Here is a 14,160-nt window from a genome sequence, read left to right on the forward strand (position 1 = left end):
AGAACACTGGTTCGGCCTCAACTGGAGTATTGCTACACTTTGGGAAACACGTGAAGGCATTAGAGAGAGTACAGAAAAGATTCACGAGAATGGTTCCAGGGATGAGGAGCTTCAGTAATGTAGATAGATTGGAGAAGTTGGGACTATTCTCCTTGGAGAAAAGAAGGTTGAGAGGAGATTTGATACAGGCATTCAAAATCATGAGGGGTCTGGACAGCGTAGATAGTGTTACGACCAGGTCAGAAAGTTGTCCAGAGTTCCCTCTCAGCCTCCACCTGGTCTTACCGTAACAGGGTTTAATTTTTTTTTTTTTAAACTGTTTTAAGCTCCCCCTTGGTGAATCTTTGTTCATTGCTTTCCAATTATAAGGCAAAGAAACCAGCACACATAGGTTTTCTTAGGTTTAAAGGTTGAAATTTATTCAACTTAAACTCTAACTTGGTTAACACCTACAGATATACAACACGCCCACGCTAGCATGCATACGCAATACACACATACAGATAGAGACAGAACAGAGCAGAAGAAAAATAAAGTGGAAAAGTTTGAGGCAATCTCTGAAGAGGGTTTTTGTTACGGACCTTCGCGTTCACTGTAGAGTCGTTGATTGTAGGCAGACCTTGCTTTTCGTTGGGGCCCAGTATTCTTCTTAAATCTTATTCACTGTAGATGACTTTTCTGTCTTGGGGTTCATATGTCTTCAGTGGATTTGGAGTTCTGTGAGAAAGAGATGGGAGCTGACAGGAGAGGCTGTGACGAGCCAGCCAGGAGAGGTCTTTTCAGTTGAGGAGCAAACAGACTCTCAGTTCAAAAACTCTGTGGTTAGTTCAAAAACCCTGGACCAGCCAGTTAGTCATGTGACCAGCTTGTTTACCCTGTTTGTGGATTGTATCACCTTAGCAGTCTCTGGAATGCTCCTCTTACACACAATACCTTGTGATCAAAGTCCATTTTAGGATAAGTGGATAAGGGAAGTAAACCTCTCTTGTCCCTATTGGTATGCATATGTCCTCCATTCAAGTCTGGCAGCCCATGTAACAGGCCTTCTCTTCTTCCCAGCAACAATTTGAAATTCAATGTCCCTCATTCTTGGCAGGTGGGGGCCCACATGACAATAGGGAGAAACTGTTCCTATTGGAATAAGGATCGAGAACAAGAGGGCGCAAATGTAAGGTAATTGGCAAAAGAAGCAACAGGTTTATGAGGAAAAACCTTTTCGCACGGCGAGTGGTTAGGATTTGGAATGCACTGCCTGAGAGTGTGGTGGAGGCAGATTCAATCGATGCATTCATTAGGGAACTGGATTGTTATCTGCAAAGGAATAATGTGCAGGGCTACGGAGAGAACGTGAGAGAGTGACACTAGGTAACTTGTTTCTTCGGACATCTAGCGCAGAGACAACAGGCTGAATGGCCTCCTTCTGTGCTGTACCAATTCTGAGATTCTGTAGTTGATCGGAGGACATTACCTTGAGGAACTCCTGCAATGACGTCTTTGGACTGAGATGACTAGCCTCCAACAACCACAACCATCTTCCTTTGTGCTAGGTACAACTCCAGTTAGTGTAGTGTTTTCAATCTGAGCATCAGTCAGCAGGTTGTTGCTGAGTAAGTGCCACTTCATAGCACTGTCGACAATACCTTCCATCACTTTACTGATGATTGAGAGTAAGCTGATCGGTGGTACTTGGTCGGATTTGATTTGTCCTGTTTTTTGTGGACAGGACATACCTGAGCTATTTTTCACATTGTCAGTAGATGTCAGTGTTGTAGCTGTACTGGAACAGCTTGGCTATGGGCACAACTAGTTCTGGTGCACAAATCTTCAATACTACAGTCGATGTGTTGCAAAGGCCCATAGCCGTTACTGTATCAAGTGCCCTCAGCTGTTTCTTGATATCATGTGGACTGAATCGAATTGTCTGAAGACTGGCATCTATGATGGTGGGGACCTCAAGAGGAAGCCAAGATGGATCATCCACTGGACATTACTGGCTGAAAATGGTAGCAAATGCTTTAGTCTTGTCTTTTGCACTGACATTCTGGGCTCCCCAATCACTGAGGATGGGGATGTTTTTGAAACTTCCTCCTCTGGTTAGTTGTTTAATTGCCCATCACCATTCATGACTGGATGTAGCAGGACTGTAGAGCTTTGTTCTGATCCGTTGGTTATGGGATTACATAGTTCTGTCTACAGCATGCTGCTTCCACTTTTTAGCATGCATTTAGTCCTGTGTTGTAGCTTCACCAGGTTGGGCACCTCAGTTTTAGGTATGCCTGGTGCTGATCCTAGCATGCTCTCCTACACTCCTCATTGAACCAGGGTTGGTCGCCTGGCTTGATGGTAATGATAGAGTGAGGAATATGATGGGCCATGAGGTTATAGATTGTGGTTGAATACAATTCTGTTGCTAATGGCCCACAGCACCTCATGGATGCCTAGTTTTGAACTGCCAGATTTGTCCCAAGTCTATAAAATTCAGCACGGTGGTACTACCACACATGATGTAGGGTGTCCTCAGCGTAAAGTCAGGACTGTGCAGGGGTCATTCTGACCAATACGGTCAGGGGGAGATGCATCTGTGACAGGTTGGTTGATGATGAGGTCAAGTAGGTTCTTCCCTCTTGTTGGTTCTCTCACCAGCTGCCAAAGGCCCAGTTTGCCAGACACGTCCTTCAGGACTCAGCCAGCTCCGTCAGTACTGGTATTATCGAGTTGCTCTTGGTGATGGATATTGAAACTCCCCCACCCAGAGTACATTGTGTCCTTGCTACCCTTAGTGCTTCCTCCAAGTGGTGTTCAACATGGAGAAGCGCTGATTCATCAGCTGAGGGAGGGCAGTAGGTGGTAATCAGCAGGAGGTTTCCTTGCCCGTATTTGACCTGATGCCATGTGACTTCATGGGGTCCAGAGTCAACATTGAGGACTTCCAGGGCCACTCCCTCCCGATTGCATACTACTGTGCCGCTACCTCTGGCAGATATGTCCCGCTGGTGGGATGGGACACACTAAGGGATGGTAATGGAGGAGTCTAGGTCATTGGCTGTAAGGTATGAGTTGGTGAGTGACTATATCAGGCTATTGCCTGACTAATCTGTGGGACAGCTCTCCCAATTTTGTCACAACTCCCCAAATGTTGGTAAAGAGGAACTTGCGGGGTCGACAGGGCAGGGTGTGCCTTTGTTGTTTCCGGTGGTTAAGTCGATGCTGGGTGGTCCGTCCAGTATTATTCTTATTCGACTTTTCTGCAGCAGTCTGATACAACTGAGTGACTCGCTAGGTCATTTCAGAGGGCAGTTGCTCGGAGTCTGGAGTCACATGTAGTCCAGACTGAGTAAGAACAGCAGCTTTCCTCCCCTTGTGGACACTTGTGAACCAGGTGGGTTTTGACGACCATCTGGTCGTGTCATTTAAAGGCCTGCTACCCGACCCCGACAGGACACGACAACAAGTGTCGGGTTTGGGTCGGGCCGCTCTTCCAGGTCTGGCCTTCGGGGTCGGGTCGGCTGGACCCAGGTCAGACACACACAACAAGGTAAGTGTTAAAAGTTAAAAACTTACCTGAGCCGAGTCTGGGACGTCAAGCAGTGACACTGAGTCGGCACAGTAAGCGTCTCTGTGACATCATCACGCTCACGCTGCAGCTTCTGGCAGATTGGGAGTCGGAAGGTAAGTAAAGGGAACATTGCGGTGGTTGGGTTGGGGCGGGCTCGGGTTGGGTTGCGCTCGGGTCCTATGTGGTTCCGTCGGGTTAGGGTCGGGTTTTTCTTGAGACTGTAGTAATGATCATGAAACTATCATTTTATTCCAGATTAATTAATTAATTAAATTTAAATTCCCACAACTGCCGTGGTGGGATATGAACTCTTGGCTCTGGAGCATTAGCAAGATACTGCAGAATGATAATATGGCATGAACAAGCAATATGTTTTTCTTAATACTGCCATGGACAAAAGCCTCCAACTTCACTATGTACACTAGGTTTCATTTAGTTATATGAATTGAATTCTGTGATGCAATGAAAATAATCACAGTAGGAATTTACAGTACTTACTTAGCAGCGTGGAAGAAACTAGAGTGAACAAATAGTTAAGGAAGACAAACAGAAGTGTCAGCAATAAAGACATGTCATTACACATATTATCAGTTCAATTATTCAGTTTGATCTCATCAGACTGATCAATTTCTCCTCTGGATCTCATCACTGCTTGAAAAATGACAACGAGAAGTCATTAGTCCCTTTAAGGGTTCAACGAGTTTATGAATTTTCATTACTGTGCTGATTTCAGGATCTTACAAAATAACAGTTTCAATGCTTTTTTAAAAAAAAAAGTTAGTCTACAAATCAAAATCTTAAGAGTTTCACCCATTTAATTCATACTAACATATGAATTAGGAGCAGTAGGCCACTCGGCCCCTTGAGCCTGCTCCACCATTCAACAAGACCATGGCTGATCTGATTGTAACCCCAACTCCACATTCCCGCCTACCCCCAATAACCTTTCACCCCCTTGCTTATCAAGAATCTATCTACCTCTGCCTTAAAAATATTCAAAGACTGCTTCCACCGCCTTTTGAGGAAGAGAGTTCCAAAGACTCACGACCCTCAGAGAAAAAAATTTCTCTTCATCTCTGTCTTAAGTGGGTGACCATTTATTTTTAAGTTGGTCATCCTTGCAGCTTCCTGCTTCAAGAACTATCTAATTCAGATTACTAATGGTCTTTAAAGCCAGTGGGCAGAGCATTGCCTTTCTCAATGTCTGTTGAAATTGTCAGATGTGGCTCAGTGATAGCACTTTGGCCTCTGAATCAGATATCTTAATGTTACAATAAAATATTACAATAAGGGGTGCATCTGCTGGTGGATTTATTTGGTGTGTGTACCTAGGTTTAGTTATCAGTGCCATTTTTAACTAAAGCGGAGGCGAATAACGCAAACAAATTTTTTTTTAAGCGGGATGATGCGCATTACAAATTTGTAAAAATGTTGTTTCAGGGAAGTGTTAGCTAATTGCGAGAAAAAAAGTGTAAGATAAGCTCCCTGGGATACAGTTAGGTGAGGTGCCGACTCTATCTCACGCCATCCCCCTCCACCACCCTGGGGTTCAACCAGGTGAGGTGCTGACTCTCTACCCCAAGAAACCGTTAGACGGGGCGCACACGGCATGGGCGGGATCACAGCATAGGCGGGGTTGGGGAAAGAATCACAGCAAGGGGTGGTGGGAAGACAAAAAGTACAGGGGAGGAACAAAGGAAATAGGAGTAGGAGGTCATTGAGCTCCTCGAGCCTGCTCCGCCATTCAATTAGATCTATTACCTCAATGCCTTTTTCATCCACTATCCCCAAATCCCTTGATGCCTTTAATATCTAGAAATCTATCGATTTCTGTCTTGAACATACTCGATGACTGAGCCTCCACAGCCCTCTGGGGTAAAGAATTCCAAAATTCCACCCTCTGAGTGAAGCAATTCCTCCTAATTTCAGTCCTAAATGGCCTACCCCTTATTCTGAGATTGTGTCGCCTGGTTCTAGATGCCCCAGCCAGGGGAAACATCCTTCCTGGATCTAGCCTGTCAAGCCCTGTAAGAATTTTGTATGTTTCAATGAGATCACCTCTCATTCTTTTACACTCTAGAAAATACAGGCTCAGCTTCCTCAATATCTCCTCATAGGAGAACTCCTACATCAAAGGAACCTTCATTGCACTCCCTCTATGGCAAGTATATCCTTCCTTAGCTAAGGAGACCAAACCTGTACAGAATACTCCAGGTACAGACTCACCAAGGGTCTATACAATTGCAACAAGACATCCTTACTTCTGTACTTAAATCCTCTTGCAATAAAGGCCAACATACCATTTGACACCAGAGATGCGGCACTTTGGGGGGGGGGGGGGGGGGGGGGGGGGCGGGTGGAGATGCGGTGACGGGGTGTAGGGTTTGGGGATGGCATAGTGTCATGGTCCTGTAGTTTTTTTGGGGGGGGGGGGGTGGGGGGGGGGGGGTGCGGAATATGCAGTTTGCCTTTAAGGCTTGCAAAGGGTCAGTATTGCTTTAAGAACCAGCAAGCCTCAGGAGTTACAGGAAGGTACATTTTTGTTGCCTTAGAAACAGCCATTTGGAGACTGCCATTCAAAGGGTACAGTCTCGTTACCATAGATACAGCCACTGGGAGTGGGTATAAAGCGATACATTTGTTACAATTCAATTTTGAACTGGCTTTTTAGTTGAAGACAGTTTGTTCTAACAGAACAGACGACACACAGACAGCTGTGATGACAGCACCTGGAAAAAGAGCTCTCAACCATTTAAACTGAAGGAAGAGGATTTTAGTCTGCTTATTATCTCTCAAAATTCTAAAAAAGTCGAGCCAAAAGAGAGATCTCTGGTAATTTGAACTGAAGGAAGGGAAATTAGACTGTGACAATCTTTTATCCCTTAAAAACTCTAAAGTCAGATTGATTCTGTTGGAAGTGTTTGCAAGTCATTAACTGTTGAAATTCGCTGGAGAAGAAAAGCATCACCTCCTGCTGGAGTTAGACGACGAACTGTTCGACTGTGGAAGAACCTTTTTTCCGCATTGGACGACTGTGAGGACTTCAAGCAATATTCTATGAGGACTTCAAGCAACATTGGACTGTAAATTTGCAAGGATTTTTTTTTTCTATTTTAAATGTTGTTTATGTCTTCATAGTGTTTAAGAATTTAGTTCTTCTAATTAAAGAGTTAATTTGTTGATTTTTTTAAAGACACCTGGTTTGGTTAGTCTCATTCAGGGGTTAATAGATGGTACAATATGGCTGGGTCTTTCTTTAATTTGGAAAGTTTTAAATGATATGTTAGGCAATCTGTGGAGTGATGGGATTGAATTAACAGTGCGTTTCTCCCACCACAATCAGAATCGTATATTTTGATTGGGGGCTTTGACTGGAGCGGTCGGTCGTAACAATAGGAAGAATGGGTGGAATAGGGGATGGGATGGGAATGATATAAGAGGGATGAAAGGAATGGCATGGTATGGTGATTTAAAGAAGTACTGTTGCAATAAAGATACTAATTTAACTGCAAATGTTTTACGGTTCTCTGCTAGTTTTAAAATATCACTATATAAAACCAAGCAAAGGGTTTCCTGCAAGCAATTGGTCATTTTCAACATAATAAAAGGATACGCTCTATTGTTTTGATGTGATTCGGCTTCTCTTAGGTAGGCATCTTTTGCTTGGTCATATTGTTTCGCATTTTTAAATGCAACAGCTATAAAGAAACAGAATACAAGTGAATTTATATATTAAGAAATTATATAACCCATTATAATTAAAAGGAAACAGCCTTATTCTACAAGAGCAAAATACAGCAGATGCTGGAAATCTGAAATAAAGACAAAAAATGATGGAAATAGTCAACTTTATTCTAGTGCCTTGTGGAGAAGAGGTATGAACGAACAAAAAGTTATACAGTAGCAATTTTCATCTGATCAATTACTCTACCGACAACATGGAAACAGAAAATTTATGGCATGAATGTAGGCCATTCGGTCCATTGCATCTGTGCCAGCCATAAATGAACTTTCCAGCTTTTGATCCGTAGCCCTGTAGGTTACAGCACTTCAAGTTTTTATCCAGGTATTTTTAAACGCAATAAGGATTTCTGCCTGTACCCCACTTTCAGGCTCCCACCATCCTCTGGGTGGAAAGAAATTCTCAACTCCCCTCCAATCCTTCTGCCAATTATTTTAAATCTATCAAATGAAAAGTCACTGACCTGAAACGTTAACTCTGCTTCTCTCCCCACAGATGCTGCCAGACCTGCTGAGTGTTTCCAGCACTCTTTGTTTTTATTTCAGATTTCCAGCATCTGCAGTATTTTGCTTTTACTTTAAATCGATGCCTGGTTATCGATCTCTCTGCTTATGGGAAATAGGACCTTCCTATCCACTCTATCTAGGCCCCTCATAATTTTGCACACCTCAGCCTCCTCTGTTCCAAAAACCCCAGCCTATCCATCTTGCCTCATAGCTAAAATTGTCCATTCCTGGCAACACCCTTGTAAATCTCCTCTGTACTCTCTCGTGCGATCGCATCCTTCTTATAATGTGGTGACCAGAACTGTATGCAGTACTCTAGCTGTGGTCTAACTATAGTTTTATACAGTTCTGGCATAATCTCCCTGCTCTTATATTCTATGCCTTGGCCAATAGAGGAAAATATCCCATATGCCTTCTTAACTTACCTACCTATCCTGCTATCTTCAGGGATCTTTGAACATGTGGTCCCTCTGCTCATCCATACTTCTCAGTAACCTACCATTTAAAGTTATTTCCTTGCCTCGTTTGCCCTCCGCAAGTGCATAAGCTCACATTCTCCGGATTTAATTCCATTTGCCACTTTTCTGCCTAACAGGCCTGTACATCGATATCTTTCTACAGTCTTTCTCAATATCAACCACACGATCAATTTTTGTATCATGTGCTAACTTATTAATCGTGACCTCCACCTTTAAGTCTAAATCATTGATAAATACCACAAAAAGCAAAGGACCTGCAAAACCCCACAGACTTCCAAACACAAAAACACCCGACCATAAGCCTTTGCTTCCTGACACTGAGCCAATCTGGATCCAACTTGTCATTTTCCCTTGGATCCCATGGCCTCTTACTTTTCTGACCAGTCTGCTACGTGGGACCTTGTCAAAAGTCTTGCTAAGATCCATGAAGAGTATATTAAACATGTTACCTTCATCAACCTTCCACATTACCTCCTTAAAAAAAAGTCAATCAGGTTAGTCAGACATGACCTTCCCTTAACAAATTCATTCTAACTGTCCTTGATTAATCCCTGCCTTTCTAAATGACGATTTATATTGTCCTTCAGAACATGCATCACAGTAACCTGGATGCCCTGCTAGTGTAAAATCCTGCCGAGGCATCTTCAATAGGGCAAGAATTTCAACTAAAAAAATGAAATTGCAGAACTGGCACAAGAACGCAACCTTGATGCCAGCCAATCTTCCAGGGTCAGGCCACACCACTTTACTGATTTCAAACAAGCTCCCAGATTCTGCTGGGGAATCTGCAGGAGTGGCAGCTTATGGCTGAAATATTTAAAAATGCACCATTTAAAACATTTTCAAAAGACGCACCTTAGGGTTTTTGGCCCTTAAACTTTTAAATCCCTTTTGCTGAGTACAGCAGCACTAGACTCAAAGGATGAGACAGTACTCCTTTGTTGAATGTTGTTATGGCATATATGACAGATTTATACAGTCCAATGTATTTTCTATCATTTGCATACCATCACAATACGCACATTCATAGATGAACAAACATACTGTCACCCCCGTCATTTCTGAAGGGAAATACGGAAAAGCTCTGGAGACCGGGACCCAACAGCATGGTTCCTGAAGGAAGTGCAGTTTAGATTCATTTAATTTATGCTGGGGAGCCAGCATAACATGAGTGGAAAATCTAAAACAAACTTTATGGGAAAGCTGAAACCCAATTTACTGTTCTGAAATGAAAAATCCATGAAGTAAAAACATTTTCCTTAAATCACCCTCCTTAAAACATATTATGGTGGAGTCCATGTGTGCAGACTGCTATCTGAACACTTGACCTGTTGAATGTACTGCTATGTGCACTGACTTTGGATTCAAAGCTTTTATTTTTTCTGAGACAGTCTGTTACTGGAAAATGAAACCGTGACTTCTGGGGAAATCAGAACTGGATGGAACCAGGTAAAGTCATATGATCAGGTATGTGACCAGAGCTACTCCAAGCTCAGATTACACTGTAGTGTTGAAGCAAGGAGCAAGCCATTGTTTTTATAAAAAGACAAGCTGCTGTGATTGAAACCTGTTTTCTGGGTGATAACCCTTGGCAAATATGAGGTGCTACAGCTGTTTTCGGTGCCTCAAAGAGATACTAGTGAAACCATGTCATCAAGACTGTCATGAGCAGGGCTGAGGGCGTTGAGAGGTGACAAGATCGAAATGTTGAAGGGAAGATTGCAACGCTTGCCATCGATGAGAAGGCATCACATCTGTGTCTGCATCTTGGAAGACAGGATTCGGAGATCTACCTAAAGATTTCAGAGATCTGAAGGATTTTGTGGACTTAACTGGTGCCATCTTTACTGAGAGGATTGTTCAGCAGATCCGTGAGATCTACCTTTGTTGCATCTGATAATTAACGTATAACCTTCGACTGTGATTTAACTGTTAATTCATGTATAATTTGTGTTGGTTTTGGTTTGAGTGTTAAAGAAAAATTGGTAAAGTAAAATCTTGTTTGTTTTATTTTCTAAATTGGGGTCAGTCAGTAGATTGGATTCTTTTGGTTTGTGATCACCATGGGGATCATAACGATATTGTTACTCTACTTTCAGACTCCTCAGCCATGTACATAACATGAAGCAGCAAACTGAGATTTATCTTGAAATCACTGCCAGAACAATGCGAAAGGGGATTTTTTTCCACAACTTTAATTAATGTAATTCTCATGACAAAAACGTGTCTTTGAGGTACTGGATTCCTTCCATACATATTTGAATAACTCACCGCTATTCATGGCAGAATTATGTTTTAAAAAAATTAACCAATTCACAAACAATTGTTCAGCATGAGCAGTATATGCACCCCTAGCCAAAGTATTCCAGTACAGTTACAACACCAGTATCGACCAGACAATGGGAAAATTGCTCAGGTATGTTCTGTCCACAAAAAGCAGGACAAATCCAATCCAGCCAATTCCCGCCCCATCAGTCTACCCTCAATCATCAGCAAACTGATGGAAGGTGTCGCTGACAGTGCTACCAAGTGGCACTTACTCAACAATAACCTGCTCACCGATGCTCAGTTTGGGTTCTGCCAGAGCCACTCAGCTCCAAACTTCATTACAGCCAAACATGGACAAAGCAGCTGACATCAAGGAAGCATTTGGCTGAGTGTTGCATCAAGGAGCCCTAGAAAAATTGAAGTCAATGGGAATCAGGGGGAACATTCTCCAGTGGCCAGAGCCATACCTAGCACAAAGGAGGACGGCTGTGGTTGTTGGGATACCAATCATGTCAGATCAAGGACATCGCTGCAGAAGTTCCTCAGAGTAGTGTTTTAGGGATAACCATCTTCAGTCGCTTCATCAATGCTCTTCCCTCTACCATAAGGTCAGAAGTGGCAATCTTCACTGATGATTTCAGTGTTCAGCATCATTCACAACTCCTTAGATACTGAAGCGGTCTGTGCACACTTGCAGTAAGACCCTGGGCTGAATTTTACCCTCGACAGACGGGAGCCATTCAACGACTGAAAAGTCGGTGGCGAACCTGCCTCCGCCTGGCCTGGGGATCCAATCCGCATTTCGAGATCCCCAGGCCTTTAATTGGTCTGAGGCGGGACTTACACCTCATTGAGGCTGGAAGTCCCGCCTAACAGAGCTGCCGGCCAATCAGTGGGCCAGCAGTTCTTAGTCCAGCAGCGGTGGCCACGGCTGGGACTGCAACCCAGCTTTGAAAACAAGAGAAAGGACGGCCACAGGAAAAGGTAAATTTTTGGGGCGTTGCTGGGAGTGACTAATCGGGTGCCGGTTGGGGGACAGGGTGCATATTGAGGGTGGTTGGGGCATCGGGGGCAGCCCTCCGTCGGGCACAGGGTGCCTGATCATGAGGGCCTCTTCCCAGGCCGTCAGAAAGCCACCTGCTTTTGTCAGGCGGCTTTTCTCAGGCCTGGGCCGCCCGACTGCCAAGTGTAAAATCCCTGCGGTGGCGGGAGGAAGCCTTAACTGACCACTTATGGGCCTTGATTGGCCAGGGGCGGGCAGGTGGGCCTGTTTTCGCCGCTGCCCCACATAAAATGGCAGCGGAGGCTGGAGCCGGTCGGGAAGGGCACCCCGAGCCTCCCAATACATTTTACGCGCCCCCGCACCCCCACATCCTACCCACTCTTTGGGGGACAGATGTAAACTCCCGGCCTCAGACAACATTCAGGCTTGGGCTGACAAATGGCAAGTAACATTCGTGCCACACAAATGCCAGGCAATGACCATCTCCAAGAGAGAATCCAACCATCTCGCCTTGACAGTATCTGCATTACCACTGCTGTCTGCCCCACCAACACCCTGGGGGTACCATTGACCAGAAACTTAAATGAACCGCCAATATACTGTGGCTATAAGAGCAAGTCAGAGGTTAGGAATTCTCCAGCAATTAACTCACCTCCTGATTCCCCAATGCCTGTTCACCATCTATAAGGCACAAGTTAGGAATGAGATGGAATACTCTCCACTTTCTTGGATGAATGCAGCACTCAAACAACAATGAAGAGGCTTGACAGCATCTAGGACAAAGGAGCCTGCTCCATTGGTACCCCATGCACCACATTAAACATTCACTCCCTTTACCACTGGCACACAGTAGCAGCAGTGTGTACCATCTACACGACAGCACCCACAACCTCTACTACCTAGAATGACAAGGGCGGCAGACACATGGGAGCAACACTAGCAAGTTACACACTATCCTGACTTGGAACTATAATCGCTCATCCTTCACTGTCACTGAGTCAAAAACCTGGAACTCCCTTCCTAATAGCACTGTGGGTGCACCTACACCACACGGACTTCAGCGGTTCAAGAAGGTGGCTCATCACCACCTTCTCAAGGACAATCAGGGATGGAAACACATGCTGACCTCTCCAGCAATGCTCACATCCCTTCAATGAATTAAAAAAATAAACTAAGTGAATGGTGGGAAGCGAAAGGGGTGGGGGGAGGGGGTTGCAAACTATTACTTTGCTTTATCAAAATGTTCAATAGTTGGTTTAACAAAGGTTTTTCCAATTATTGTTAAAATAGAATGGTTCAAAAGAATGCCAAGTTATCGATATTCCAATTCCAAAATCTTAACATAATACCTGAAAAGTCAGCCTTATAGATTTACATAGGCTTATTGCTATGAATTAACATAATGTGCAGCTTTTATTGCATAATCAAAACTTGTAGTGTTCAGTATAAGTAACGCACTACAGAGGAAACAGCTATGTTTTAGAATGAGACCAAATTGAATTGTGTGATTGAAACTCCACAAAGTAACTTCAGATGTTAAGATTTTATATCTCTTACCTGCCTTTGCATATTCGGATGCTGCACTGTCATAATCAGGTTTCCACTTTAGAAAGCCTGTTTTCAGACTGAAAAGAAAACAGGATCAATCATGTGAATCTTATTCCATGTACTTTAATAGTGCATTCACATATTTGCACAGTTACAACAGGTTTACAGCAGACTGAAGTTAGAATTGTAGTAAAATACTGATTTTTTTTGATACATGTAGGGTGGCACAGTGGTTAGCACCGCAGCCTCACAGCTCCAGCGACCCGGGTTTGGTTCTGGGTACTGCCTGTGTGGAGTTTGCAAGTTCTCCCTGTGACCGCATGGGTTTCCTCCGGGTGCTCCGGTTTCCTCCCACATGCCAAAGGCTTGTGGGTTGATCGGTAAATTGGCCATTGTAAATTGCCCCTAGTGTAGGTAGGTGGTAGGAGAATTGAGGGAAGGTGGGGATGTGAGAGGGAAAATGGGATTAATGTAGGATTAGTATAAATGGGTGGTTGATGGTCGGCACGGACTCAGTGGGCCGAAGGGCCTGTTTCGGTGCTGTATCTCTCTATGACTCTATATTAATGATCTGGACTTGGGTATACGAGGCATAATTTCAAAGTTAGCAGGTGATATGAACTTGGAAATATAGTATACAATCAGATGGATAGTAACAGACTTCAGGAGAGCATAGACAGACTGGTGAATTGGGTTGAAATATGGCAGATGAAATTTGACAACTGAGAGCTTATGTTTTGGTAGGAATAATGAGGAGAGACAATATGAACTAAATGGTTCAATTTTAAAGGGGGTGCATGTTCACAAATCTTTGAAGGCGGCAGGATAAGTTGAGAAGGCTGGTAAAAAGCATATGGAATCCTTAACCTTATTAATAGAGAAATAAAATACAAAAGCAAGCAAGTTATGCTAAACCTTAATAAAATACTGGTTAGGCCTCAGGTGCAGTATTATGTTCATTTCCGGGCACCACCCCTTATGCAGGATGTCAAGGCCTTAGAGAGGGCACAGGAGAGATTCACTAGAATGTTACCGGGCATGAGGGGCTTCAGTTGTGT

At 43.8% G+C, this 14,160-nt stretch overlaps 1 protein-coding gene across 1 annotated transcript in view; it reads right to left on the reverse strand.

Annotated features, from left to right (window-relative positions):
• napgb (N-ethylmaleimide-sensitive factor attachment protein, gamma b) overlaps positions 1-14,160 on the reverse strand; it is a 77,993-nt gene that overhangs the window by 42,428 nt on the left and 21,405 nt on the right. The window contains exons 2-4 of the mRNA XM_068031238.1: positions 13,112-13,179; positions 7,170-7,254; positions 4,055-4,072 (exon numbers count right to left, since the gene is read on the reverse strand). Coding sequence (XP_067887339.1) covers positions 4,055-4,072; positions 7,170-7,254; positions 13,112-13,179 — 171 coding nt within the window. The remainder of the gene's footprint in view (positions 1-4,054; positions 4,073-7,169; positions 7,255-13,111; positions 13,180-14,160) is intronic.

Source organism: Heterodontus francisci, chromosome 5 (genome assembly GCF_036365525.1).
Source record: "Heterodontus francisci isolate sHetFra1 chromosome 5, sHetFra1.hap1, whole genome shotgun sequence".
In the NCBI taxonomy this organism is placed as follows: Eukaryota; Metazoa; Chordata; class Chondrichthyes; order Heterodontiformes; family Heterodontidae; genus Heterodontus; species Heterodontus francisci.